This window comes from Puntigrus tetrazona, chromosome 10 (assembly GCF_018831695.1).
Source record: "Puntigrus tetrazona isolate hp1 chromosome 10, ASM1883169v1, whole genome shotgun sequence".
In the NCBI taxonomy this organism is placed as follows: domain Eukaryota; kingdom Metazoa; phylum Chordata; class Actinopteri; order Cypriniformes; family Cyprinidae; genus Puntigrus; species Puntigrus tetrazona.
In genome coordinates this window covers 14,141,674-14,154,164 of record NC_056708.1, presented here as the reverse complement: position 1 = coordinate 14,154,164, position 12,491 = coordinate 14,141,674, and the positions used below count along the sequence as shown (strand labels likewise).

The 12,491-nt window shown below is 38.2% G+C and overlaps 1 protein-coding gene across 1 annotated transcript in view; it reads right to left on the bottom strand.

Moving 5' to 3' along the window:
- Positions 1-12,491, bottom strand: part of LOC122352440 (disks large homolog 2-like) — a 23,752-nt gene that overhangs the window by 7,350 nt on the left and 3,911 nt on the right. The window contains exon 4 of the mRNA XM_043249852.1: positions 1,266-1,319. Within this exon, the coding sequence (XP_043105787.1) occupies positions 1,266-1,319 (54 nt within the window). The remainder of the gene's footprint in view (positions 1-1,265; positions 1,320-12,491) is intronic.

Sequence of the window (12,491 nt, the reverse complement as noted above, 5' to 3'; positions counted from 1 at the left end):
CCATCTTCTCTTGCTTGTTCTCTTGTATTAGGCTTTTAGGAGAAGTTCTATCAGAGACAGATTGCTGCTTAAAGCAGTTCATAATCATCGTAATCTCACACATACTCCAACACATGTCCACAGTGGGCTTTAAACTGAGAACAGCAGGAAAAGCAGGAGGAAAAGCAATTAAACCGACTTAACAGCATTAGGCGTGTTACTGGATTCTGGATGTCACGGTCGATCTCGCGTTGTTGATGGAAGTACTCTTTGACTTAAACACGGCACTTTCACAGTCATCTGGAAATGACTTGATGTTAATATTTCATTACTGAAATGCAGGCAGAGAATCAAATGAAATTATCCTCAGTGAACGTGAAAGGTATGCATAAGAGCCGTGCACAACATACAATATAAAGCAGAAAAATAGAAGGATATTTCCCCTGATCCAACAGCAAGAGACCTTTTTAATCTTCAGTTAAACTCAACACCATTCAGGAGATCCAAATGATTGGTTAAAATGATCTTATTTTTGATTCGTGGGCTGAACAAGCAAGCTCAAGCAGAGCAAACAAAGGATATTCTGGGTTTCTGTACATGGTCAAAACATCACTGCGAAAACAGGAAACGACACGATTATTTGGAGTTTGCAGGAGACAGACAAAACCTGTCTTAGCTGAATGAAGGTCAAGCTGAGTTGTCAGCGTGTCTGTATACACTTCGTGCTGAGTGTTTATCGCTTTGTGTTGGTTTCTGATTTAACACTGCTCTCCCCCTCTGTGTTCTTTCATTCACTCCAATAACCTGTTCCGTCATATGTGCAATTCACGATTTTTCTTTTGCATTTATCTGCCTTTCGCTCTAAAACCCAGCAAACAGGTAGCGACCTGCTAAGACAGCATACTAACTGCAATGGAATTTCGTTGTTAACCGATTTGACTAATTTTAAACCGTTCGTCAAATACCTCTCACACAGCCCACCAAAAACACAGCTGACTCCACACATTAATATTTCAAACACCTGTGCTAATCTAACCCGCCGATAATCACCGACCTCCTTATCTGGTTAATTTATGAAGAGCCATCAGTCATTGAACACGCAGGTTGTATTTGAGTGGAGAGTGATAAATGACGCTAGTTTTATGAAGAGCAAAAAAAAAGGATGTCAAACTCATTCGCCACTCACTCTTCATGGGCGCTGATCTGATCAAGTGGATGATCTGCAGTGTCACGGCTGCGCATAAAGTCATGAACATGCAATAAATAAAAGAAAACTCAAAACTCACGTATGGTACAGATTCCAAAGTGTCCGTGTTGACAATAATTGGGGCAGGACTTGCCTGTGAAAAGAGAGAAAGGGAGGGCGAGGGAGATGGACGGAGAGGAAAACAGAAAGAGAAAGAGATAAAGATCAGAGTGGATTGGAGATGCGCGAACTGGCCTAGATTTTATTAAGGGATACAGCAGAGCATGATGGGCACCGCTGAGCTCGCAGATGCCATGATGAAGAATAAAACTTCGAAACGAAAGTCGACAGCCAAACATATTCACAGTACATACAAACAGATCGATTAGATGAAGGATGAAAAACATGACATCATTTAGGAGTATGGTCATTGTTGGAAAAAGTGTTTGTATGACATGAAGGCTGAAATTGTCGTCTCTCCCTGTTAGTCTCTGGTGCTAGTTAGCTGAAATGACAACGTAAAGTCAATGAATTTCTCCCACACAGTAGCGAGACCGGACTTCTCGATGAGTGGACGTATATTTTGTACCTTCTCTGTAATTTCATTGAGTGTTGTGAAGTGTAACCCCATCATTAGCCTTTATTAGAAAATATTAACTCATTTTACACAGCATTATGTAGAGCTTCAATACACTGTGCAATAACGGCACGTGTAAGCTAAGTTTTATCGTTATAGGTAATAACGATATATGTGGAGCCGGAGGCAAGAATAAATGAAAGTGAATCATCGCAGAACACAAAAGATGACAAAAATATTTTTAAGCAAATATATAAGTAAATATATTAGGTAAATATATATTGTTTTACTATTTATATTTGAATGGGTAAATAAGCAGTCAGTTTGGGTGGACCGGTCACACTGTTAGACTTATATGAGCTCGAATATGGGGCAAATTCAGTTATAAACACACAAAAAAGCTTAATCACATTTGCTGCTAGATTACCAGTTGGAAAAGGTTCATTTAGATAAATGTCCTCATGAAGCGAAGTGGCTGTGGGTGACAATTCAAAGCATTACTCACAATATAATGGAATGTCAACCATTACTCATATATTACAGTTCGAAAAGTTTTAGGTCAGTATTTTTTTTAAAAGAAATTAACATTTTTATTCAGCAAGGATGATACTAAGAAAATACAAAGATAGATGGAATGCTACAAAGGATTTCTTTTTCAATAAATGCTGTCCTTTTGAACTTTCTATTAATCAAATAATAATATAATAATATAAAAAGAAATTCTTGAGCACCAAATAAGCATATTATAAGGACTTCTGCATGTTCATTTGACACTGAAGACTGTGGAAATGGCTGCTGAAAATTCAGCTGTCACCATATTAATAAATTATATTTAAATACATAATAAAACAGAAAAACAATTCAAAAAATATTTGTTATAATAACAAATCAAATTTGAAATGTAGTTTTGTGTTTGTTTTACAATATCTTTCATCAAACAAATGCATTAAATCTGGAATCTTGATAAAAATTATTCTAACACACACTTTTCCTATCATTTTGTCACCATAAGCAGGCTAGTATTTTTAAAAGAAAAATTTGAAGCTTACAACACCTAATACTAATATACAATAAAGACGGTCTCAAAGTAGCTTTTCAGTGCTGAAAAGGAAAACAGTTCCTTTTTCAATAATGTTTTTTTGACCAATGACAGAACCCTAATTGAAAACAAGTCATTATTTTTGTAATTCCGTTCGGTGCCACTAGAGGCACAGAACATTTAACAAGTAATGAAAGGTGGGCTAGCACACAACACAAACTCATTCAGCCGGAGGCTGCGAAGCTTATCACAGACGCATTAGCATTCAGAGATGGCCTACTACACAAATCCCTAGGGAGATGCAGCCGGCGACTAAAGATCGATCGACAGCAGAGATTGAGGCCGTCCCTGCTTACTGTGCACTGCCTCTAATTACATTAATACATCTCCCGCCTTGAGAACTACAGCCTCAATCACCGAGAGATTGGAGAACCAGAGAGACGTGTTGGAAAGCACATGGCAAAAAGGAAAAACCTCATTAAATTCTTTGCCACTGAGGTTTGAAATACAAAGTCATACTAATCATTTTGTGTTTGTTTTACTCTGTAAAGCCTGCACATATGAAATAATAGTCAATATTTTTTCTTTTAAATGGAACAGTTTACTTTGGACTAAATTGAGTATATTATTTTATACATAAGACTCATACAGTATGCCATTGGAGAATATAGAGCTCATACTCTGACGGCTTGTAATGTAAATCAATAACAGATCTTCATAACAGACATAATATGTACAGTATATAAATATTAGTTGCCACCCTATAATGCTTAGGCTTATGATCAGCTCTGTAGTTTATTACTGTATGGAGTAAATCATATAATGCCTTGTACAGATAATCAAGGAAACCTTCAGTGCAGTAAGTGTTCATATAGAAATATAACTATACATTTATTCTTACAGTTTAGACGTATCAGTAAAGATCTGACGTAAAAAACATGTACTACAACCTGAAGGTGGACATTTTTAGAATGATTCTAAAAGCCTGTTCACTTGCTAAAAAGCATAATCCTCAATCAGATTGTGTACAAATGCACAAGCTGATTGGCTCATGTTGCATATGCAGCCAAAGACCTTGCTTTACATTTAAATAGCTGGTAAGCATTCACAAGTGCAGCGCACTTTTAGAGTTCCTCTGAAACCCTCTACCTCCCCAGCTCCACCTGTACAGATTTGCTAAGGGTTACTTTATACGCTATTTGTGCAGCAGCAGTGTGTCTTAAATACTCCACTGGCAGTAACAATCAACAGCAATGACCAACAGCGGTGTGGCAGATCTATTCACTCTAGTCCAAATACATCAACATTATTATTATTTCCATTACCATGCTAAAATCTTGAAGTTCTTATCATGTTGATAATTTAGAGGCATTTGCATATAAAATATGATACAGTAGGCTTCATAGGGTTAAGTACACACTGTGGGCATCTCCCACACAAGGTGCTTTTGTAATGAATGACATGGTGGGATCAACAACAAAAATTTTGCCATCTAGCTGAAGCTATTATCTACTGATGAGGTCGATCACGGCACGGCAGACGAACATTAAAGAGATTAAAGGAGATAATTGCAGCGTTATCTCAAAATATGACAGTTTAATGGTCGGAAATAAAAAGCAAACAGAACGTAAATGAGCAAAAGCTAAGTTTAATGTCTCCCTGGATGACAAAGAGCAATATTGGCTATTTCAGAAAGTGAGTCATAAAGAGGCCATCCTCTGAGACACATACACTCAGAAAGATGATTCCAATTTTCAGCTACGATGACATTGCTAAACTACTAGTCATAAGCGTGAAGACAGCTCTTGCATATTGCAGATTTTGGTTTCTATTAAATGTTCAAGAATATTATGTCGATATTCTGAGCTCCATAATGCTATAGCCATATTTTAATTTGAATCTGTCATCGTTAAAACACACTCCCGCTAGGTGGTATAATAAATAAATACGACTGCATTCATCAAAATGCAAATTATATGCAGATTTATTTTAGATTAACATCAGACACCCACAAGTTCATCAGCACTCTGTCAGACAGTGTGATATTAACTCTATGTATGTAGGTGGCTATGAACTCTTTCCGCAGAGATAAACATAAAATCATCTAAAACTTAAATTAGGTACCTTAACTGATTATCACTGAAGATCAAAGATGACACCAAAAAATGATGAGTCATTTTGTTTTATGAGCCTTTGGAGTATTTGGTGACCTCACACTGAAACCGAATACGGTTCAGAGTAATTTAAGACTACCTGATAGTGTTAGGTAGTGCTTATTTTGTTCTTTCAGGAAGTAATCGATACAAAACAGCACTGTGGTAAGTATCATTGTACAGTGATCTATATACAGATTGTAATATCATGGAGATATCTTGATAGCGTGAAATAAGAGAGTAGGGTCCCTAAACATACAAACTTGGATATTTCCACCTAAAATGGGTTCTTCATCACTTAACTAACTTGACTAACGAGTCACTTCAACTAATGAGCTAATGAGAACTAGACTGTAGGAAACTAATAAGAGGAAACATTTTGAGAGTGGACCAGAGCATTAATATACAGAAAAGCTCAATGTATGCCATTCAACGTAAATGCACGCTGCAAAACAGCCAGTACTCAGTTAAAACCCTAGCTGGACAAAACGTAACAAATTTGAATAAACCCTGCGTAGAAAAAGCGCTTCAACAGGCACACAGACTCTTTGTTGATGTGTTCATTAATTCACTCTCTAGACACAATCGGCTGAAGTGGCTGTTGCCGTTTTTCCCAGCGTTATCTGTGTGGAAGTGCTTGCAAATGCACTGATGCAGAGCACGACCGGCCTCTTTCAGCCAGCAAGTGCTCACGTGGCCCAGCTGAGCACAGAGGTGACGGCATTACATAATCAACTGCACACACAGCTCTCAATCAACATTAGTGGATAAAAATAATTTATGCGTGTTCACATTAAAAATGGGACGAAATGGTATAGAATGAAACAGCATATAGCACGCCATGGTGTTTTTAAAGCTAAAGAAGCAAGAAAGATTTTTTTTGCTGTGTCTGAATCCACATTTGATGTATGTGCATGTGAAAAGTACGTGTGCGTGTGTGTGTGTGGTGTAGGGTAGACCAGCTCTGCAGTGTTTGGTAAAGGGAGCACGAACACAAACATCTTAAGGGCTTATTGTGAAGCCAAACTGGGGCAGACTTTCTGCTTCAAGCATCTTCATGCCTCTGCAGAGTTGGTACACAGAAGTGTCTGTTTTCAACACATCAGCATTTTAGGGCAGGTAAGGTGCAGGCTAATACTAGATCAAGAAAGTGCTTGGGTTTAAACCCAGAGTTTTGCCACTTTATGTAACTTAAAACATCACGTCAGACTTCTCCAATGCGTTTTAGCTAGTGGGGGTCTTTTGAGACTTGTTTAACATTGTGTCTTGCAGATGTTTTGAGATTCAAACCGGCTTTATCACCTCAAAAATGCATGTGAAGTGCAATGCAATTCAGGCAAAACATGATTAATACAGTGTGGCGTATCTAGGAACCCCATCAACGCTCAGGTTAATTGTGTGTTAATAAGCACAATGGAATAACTACAGTTGTCCTTATCAATGATAGCAATTCACCTTATCTGTGAGAACCGAATAAAACCGCATATAAACTTCAATTAAACTATTCATCAAACATTCCTAATTCAATTTGCACTATTTCAAATGACCAGAAAAACACCGTTAGTGAAACAAAAAGACTAGTCAGGAGCATTTAAAAATAGTACTGAATGAAGATAAATATCTACAGCATACTGGTCGTTTTGCCTTTGGAAAACAGTGTGACAGCAAATGGTATTATGTACCGCAGTAGAGAAAGTGACCGCAAATAACATAGTCAACGCTTTGCTTATCAAAGATGATGATAAATAATGATTGGTCTGCAGATGTGTTATGTTCTGCTTAAAGAGGTCCTGCAATGGCATTCAGTGCCTCTGCTCTTGTCCCACTTTACGGCTCTCAATAATTCAGGCCACAGAAACTATACATAGAGCTACCACACCACCGTCAATAATGCACAAGAAGAAAAAGTCAACAACAACAGCCTTAAGAGTTGAGACAGCAACTCAAAGAAGTAACCAAAGAGCAGCAGACTACAGAGGACTGGTAAAGAGTAGTAAAAGGTAAAACTTAAAAAGAGTCATATATAAACCCATCACCATAATTAAAATGTTTTTTTTTATTTTTTTGTGAACTTATATTGTATTTTCTTTCAGCCTGGATGCATTAAATTCATAAAAAGTAACAGTAAAGACAGTAAAAGCAGAACAATGGTTTTCAACTTTGATAATAAAAAATTTAAAAAAAATTTGCATATTCGGATGATTTCTGAAGGATCATCTGACACTGGAAAATGAAGTAATGGTTGCTGAAAATTCAGCTTTGCCATTATAAGAATGTCTTTTAAATAGAAGTATTTAATTATTACTGATTTTTACTGTAGTTCCAAATAACAATAATTTTTTTAAAAATGAAAAATTGCAAATATTTCCAAAAAACACAACAACACGCTACCATTTATGAGTTAATCTAATTTCTTGTTTAAATTAGTACGCCGGTATACATACACAAACATGCAAATAAATAAATAAATAAATAGGCTTTAACGGTTGCTTCATTCAATTGCCATTTGCCCTATAGTGAGACAACTGGCTAATAGCATCTCTTGATGACCTTGTCCAGTCAATGTGCTTGAACTGTGATTGAAAACCACTCTCAGCCTACACATAGGATCCCCTTAGCCATATATATATCATAGACCACCAGAGATGAGAAGTGTGGAGGTGTTTGCACGTGGAGACAGGTGATGGATGTGAAGCCACATGGTCATTTCTCCCAAGCCTTACTCTGTCTGCCATCACAATATCAATCAATTGATCAATTTCCATATTTCAGTGTTAAATTCCATCTGTTCTGGTACTGACATCCTCTTCATCTGAGAAATGGGTCAAAACAATTGAAATGATGATCTGCCAATCAGCAGGCGCAACATTCCTGCATCGTTATTTATGTACTGTACATTACCACAAAAACACAAAATAAGTGTCACACGCACTGAATGACTTTAGCTGTTGCGTAGGAAGTACCAAATCAGAGCTACACTTCTGCTTAACTAGATAATGCTGGAGTTTAAACACAGACCACACTGCAAGAGGAGAGTACACACACACACACACACACANGCACTCAAGGGGTGTGATGCATTGGCCTGATTTAGGGCGTTTAGCTGGATCTCTCTCTCGCTCATGAACAAACAGATTACGTTATCATCACTGCTGTAGTATTTGTGAACTAAGAGCCATGTTGTGTAGAACTGTTCATGCGATACAAAGTGATATCAGCACACACAGCGACAAGAACAACAAGCATGTCAGAACAGGGGCTCCAGTGGTAATACGTGCTTATAGAAGAGCAAAATGCACTTAGAAGAACACACTTCCTGACATCTACAGCAACATGTATAACGACCATTTCACAAAAAAACCCCCCAAAACTCTGATACCAAATATTCCACAACAGGAGATATTTCCACAAAATCCGGCTAGCATTTTAGTTTCCAAGACTTGTTGGGGTCTTTAAGACATTTCGTGTTTTTGACAGAAGGCTGATAAAAGTACATACGTTTTACTGTGAAATATTATTACAGTGTTAACAACGGAGATTGTGTCAAAGCACTTAACAGTATCAAATAGGAGAATAGAGTGTTAGTAATGTAAAATCAAGAGATTAAACACTTACTTTAACTTTTCCGCTAAAGGCATTTCATTATTGAATTCAGAGACGTCATTGTCCAGCTCAGTTTAGTTTAAATAATATCTGTCCCCAATAATAAGTGTCCCCAACTAAGCAAGCCAGAAGCTACAGCGGCAATGAACCGATTGTTTCTTTATTTTACTATATTACACAACCCCCCCTTGCAATTTTCATAACTTTACAAAGCTTTTTCAAAGCTTTAACAACTTAATCAACCCAACTCATCTCGCTACTTCTAGCCCTCGTATCCGACCTCCCATAATGCACCTGTGCCCTCACCTCCCAGATGGCAGCGGTTACCTGGTACGGCTCGTGCCAGCTGTGCGGATGACAGCCGCACTCCGTCCACAGATCGCAGCTCCCCCCTTTGGCTCGGAGCGTGCCGCGGCTGGGACTCCTCCAGGAGCTCTCGGAGCGTGAAGCCGTGAGTTTGGCCCTCTGACGGGGCAGGGTGGACATGGACGGCGAGGGCGAGGGCTGGTAGTTGTATCCGTGCTGAGGTTCGTGCTGCCAGCTGCAAGAGCAGGGCGTCTCGCCCCCTCCACGATCTCCCACACGGCCGTGCATCTCCACACAACAGCTCTGCTGCTTGCTCAGGTAAGCCGTCATCCCCAATGTGCGTTCCTCTCCTCCCTGTCTCTGAGTTTGCTCTCGGGTGCGGGCGGCAGCGGCAGAGGACGCAGCTGTGGAGAGCGGCACTCCTCTGGGCGGTATCTGAGCAGTGTGCTCTCGACAGTGAGAGAGCCAGTGAGAGGACTCTGTGTGTGTGTGTGTGTGTGTGTGTGTCAGTGAGAGAGAGAGAGAGTGTGCATGAGAGAGAAAGCTGGCTACTTGTAGACGCTAGGCATGTTTTAGTTAGGCAACAACAGGAAGACAGTGAGAGACGGAGAACGAGAGGGAATGAGAGAAGAAAGAGAGGTAGACGAGAGTGTTTGTGTGTGTGTGTGTGTGTGTGTGTGTGTGAGAAAGCTCTGTCAATTGATGATTTAACTGGCTGTGTGTCTTGACAGCATCTCTGCTCAAGGCAGAAGCAATCAAACCCGGAACAGCTGGGGACTGAGCCGCCTTCACCCAAAACCCCCCCTCGATCAGACAGACGGATGTCTAACTGACAGCTGCACTTTTTCAACATGATAAAATCATTCAAATGATCTCTTGCAGCAAGTACACGAAAAGCTCACAGCTACGCAGAGATATAAGCCACATAGCCTGAAGGCAGACTGAAATGCATAAAGAGTACAAATTGAACTAATAAGCGTTCTAAACCCTCTTTAGCGTTTGAAAAATCACTAGCAGAGTGGTTTACTCATAATAAAGCAACAGCAATTGCAGTGTTATAAAAGTAACCAAACAATCAATAAAAATTACATCAAACAACAGCACAGTTCATTAGCTGAATAAGGTTATCGAGCAATGCGGGAAACTGTCGTATTAATGGACCTGCAGGCTTTTGGCCTTTGCTTGTGTACGTCATAGAAGTCGAAAAACCCAAAGAGTGTCCCATTTGTCACTTTAGTCTCAGAAAGGCGCTCACGAGCACCACCTTTGTGCCTGCAATGCAGACTTTTTCAGAGCATTGAACTGAGTGGACTTCACAGTAATACATTACCCAGAAGCTATTAACCATGACTTTTGCCTCATTAAAACTTAAAATTGTTGCTTATTAACAGTTGGTAAGATAGTTGTTAGGTTTAGATATGGAGTAGGATTAAGGAATAGAAAATGTGCCCTCTATACGTACATATAAACAGCCAGTATGCTATTAACACACATTCTAATAAGCAACTAGTTAATAGTGAGAACCGGTCCAAATACTGCTTACCCAAAGCCTGAACTAATTAAAATAAACTATTACAACTGCATTAAGAATTTAACTGATTTGTGCTCAATTTACTAAAATAATAATAATAATAATTACAAACTACTTTAAGTTGCTGTAGAACAATAGCTTCTTGAATAACGATATTTATTTGAATAATAATAAAATTCAGTAAATCTTCAACTTAAATTTTCGACAAATTTAGAAGTAAAACCTCCTTTGAAACAATGCATAAATAATAACAGAATTTTTAAATATGTATATTATTAATACTAATCTTTATTATTTAGATTAATGCAAATGGCATATTGAAAATAAAAATAATTAACGATAACAATTCATTATTAATAATTAAAATGAGAATTCAATTAAATTATTTCAATTAATGAATTAAATTAAATGATATTAGTTAATTAATTCGATGAAACAATCAGGCATTTCAAGAAAGAATTAATTCAGCAAATTGCCGTTACTTGCATTTTCAGAATGTACTAAACAAAAATAAATGCAATTTTGTAATCCATAATTCAACAGCAAACACAAAACTGTGCAAGGAACAGCAGAGCTATAGCCTGTAGCTTGTGGATCACTGAACCTCATTAATTCAATAAGATTTCTATTTATAACCAACCTAGTCACATTTAATCAAAACAAGGGGCTTTATGCTCAGCAACTGATGCTTGACTGCTTAAGTTAAACCATCCAGCTACATCAGAATCAATCCCAGAGTGCTGTACTGACTGTCTGCTCAAGCAGTGTGCATTACCCCCACCTACTGGCTACTAGCACACGGTACAGCTTCACAGATGCAATACAAGGCTTAATATTTGTTTAGGATTCAGTCTTTTAGCTGTGTGGTTATTCATTCTGATTTAGTAATCCTCTCTCACATAGTGTCTCCCATCTGGGGTGAGCTTAGATGAAAATGAATAAAACACACTGGAGGTTGATGATGAAGGCTTTAGTGATTTGTTCAGAACATGCGGTTGCGTAGGCATGCTAAGTGTCTAAATGCCAGTTAATCATACAGTATTTTGTATAATTAACAATCCCTATGGAGCGTTCAATTCACCTGAACCTACAATTAAGCAGGTTTCTCTCCTCACACATTCCAATTAAGTTCTTGTGACATTTTATATCCCACCTGCAGGGCACACAAACACCGTCGAGCTCTACTAATGGGTTTCAACAGAACGTCAATGTATGGTACAGGAAGAATGGTGAAGGAATATTACCAAAAACTTTCAGTGTATGAAAAAGAGGCTATAAATGGGCTATAAATTAATAGTGAAAGCAGCTCATATGACTTTCGTGCCACATTTTATGCTCTCTAAAGCTAAGTGATCGAAATGTAAGGCTACCAAAACAATACTTTTTTTTAACACTGAAAATCAAAACCTAAAAAAAAAAAAGATGTACACTTAGCCAGCCTCTTACTCTATAAATAGTAATATTCCATATCTAAAAAGGCCAATTGGAGGATAAAATTATAATTAGGGTAATTAGGATAGAATTAAAACACATGAATAATGTATACTGGAAATGTGTGAGAAAAATCAGCTAAAAAGCAGCTAAATCTTCCAGTGAGAAAATGTCACGCATTTCTAATTCCCAAAAGTGTTGTGCGTTTTCTGTCACACTTTTTAACATGATGACAAACACTGCTTATCACTGTCAATGCCTCAAATGATGACAGCCTCAGGATGTGTGTGTGTGTGTGTGNGCAAGCTGTGATACAACGTCACCGAGATAAACCCTTGTATAATACTGTTGAAAATGTCATAAGATGCTGTCAAATTAATTTTCCCACCTTTCAACAGACAGACCATCAAGTGACAGGTGGTCAGCCCTGACATTCACACACGTCGGGATGCCCACTCAAGCAACTGCACTCACAAGGCCGAGGGAACATGGCACCTATGTGGATGTAATATTAACACAAAAATTGCTGGATGTGTCATACACACTGAAAACAGCCAGCACATGACAAGCCACCTCAGTCGACACGTTTTCCCACACACTGAAGAACTGCTCATTCACATAAAAGCAGATGAAAAGATCAAAATGGCGTCTATTGAATGTTAAACAAAATGTATATTGCATATATA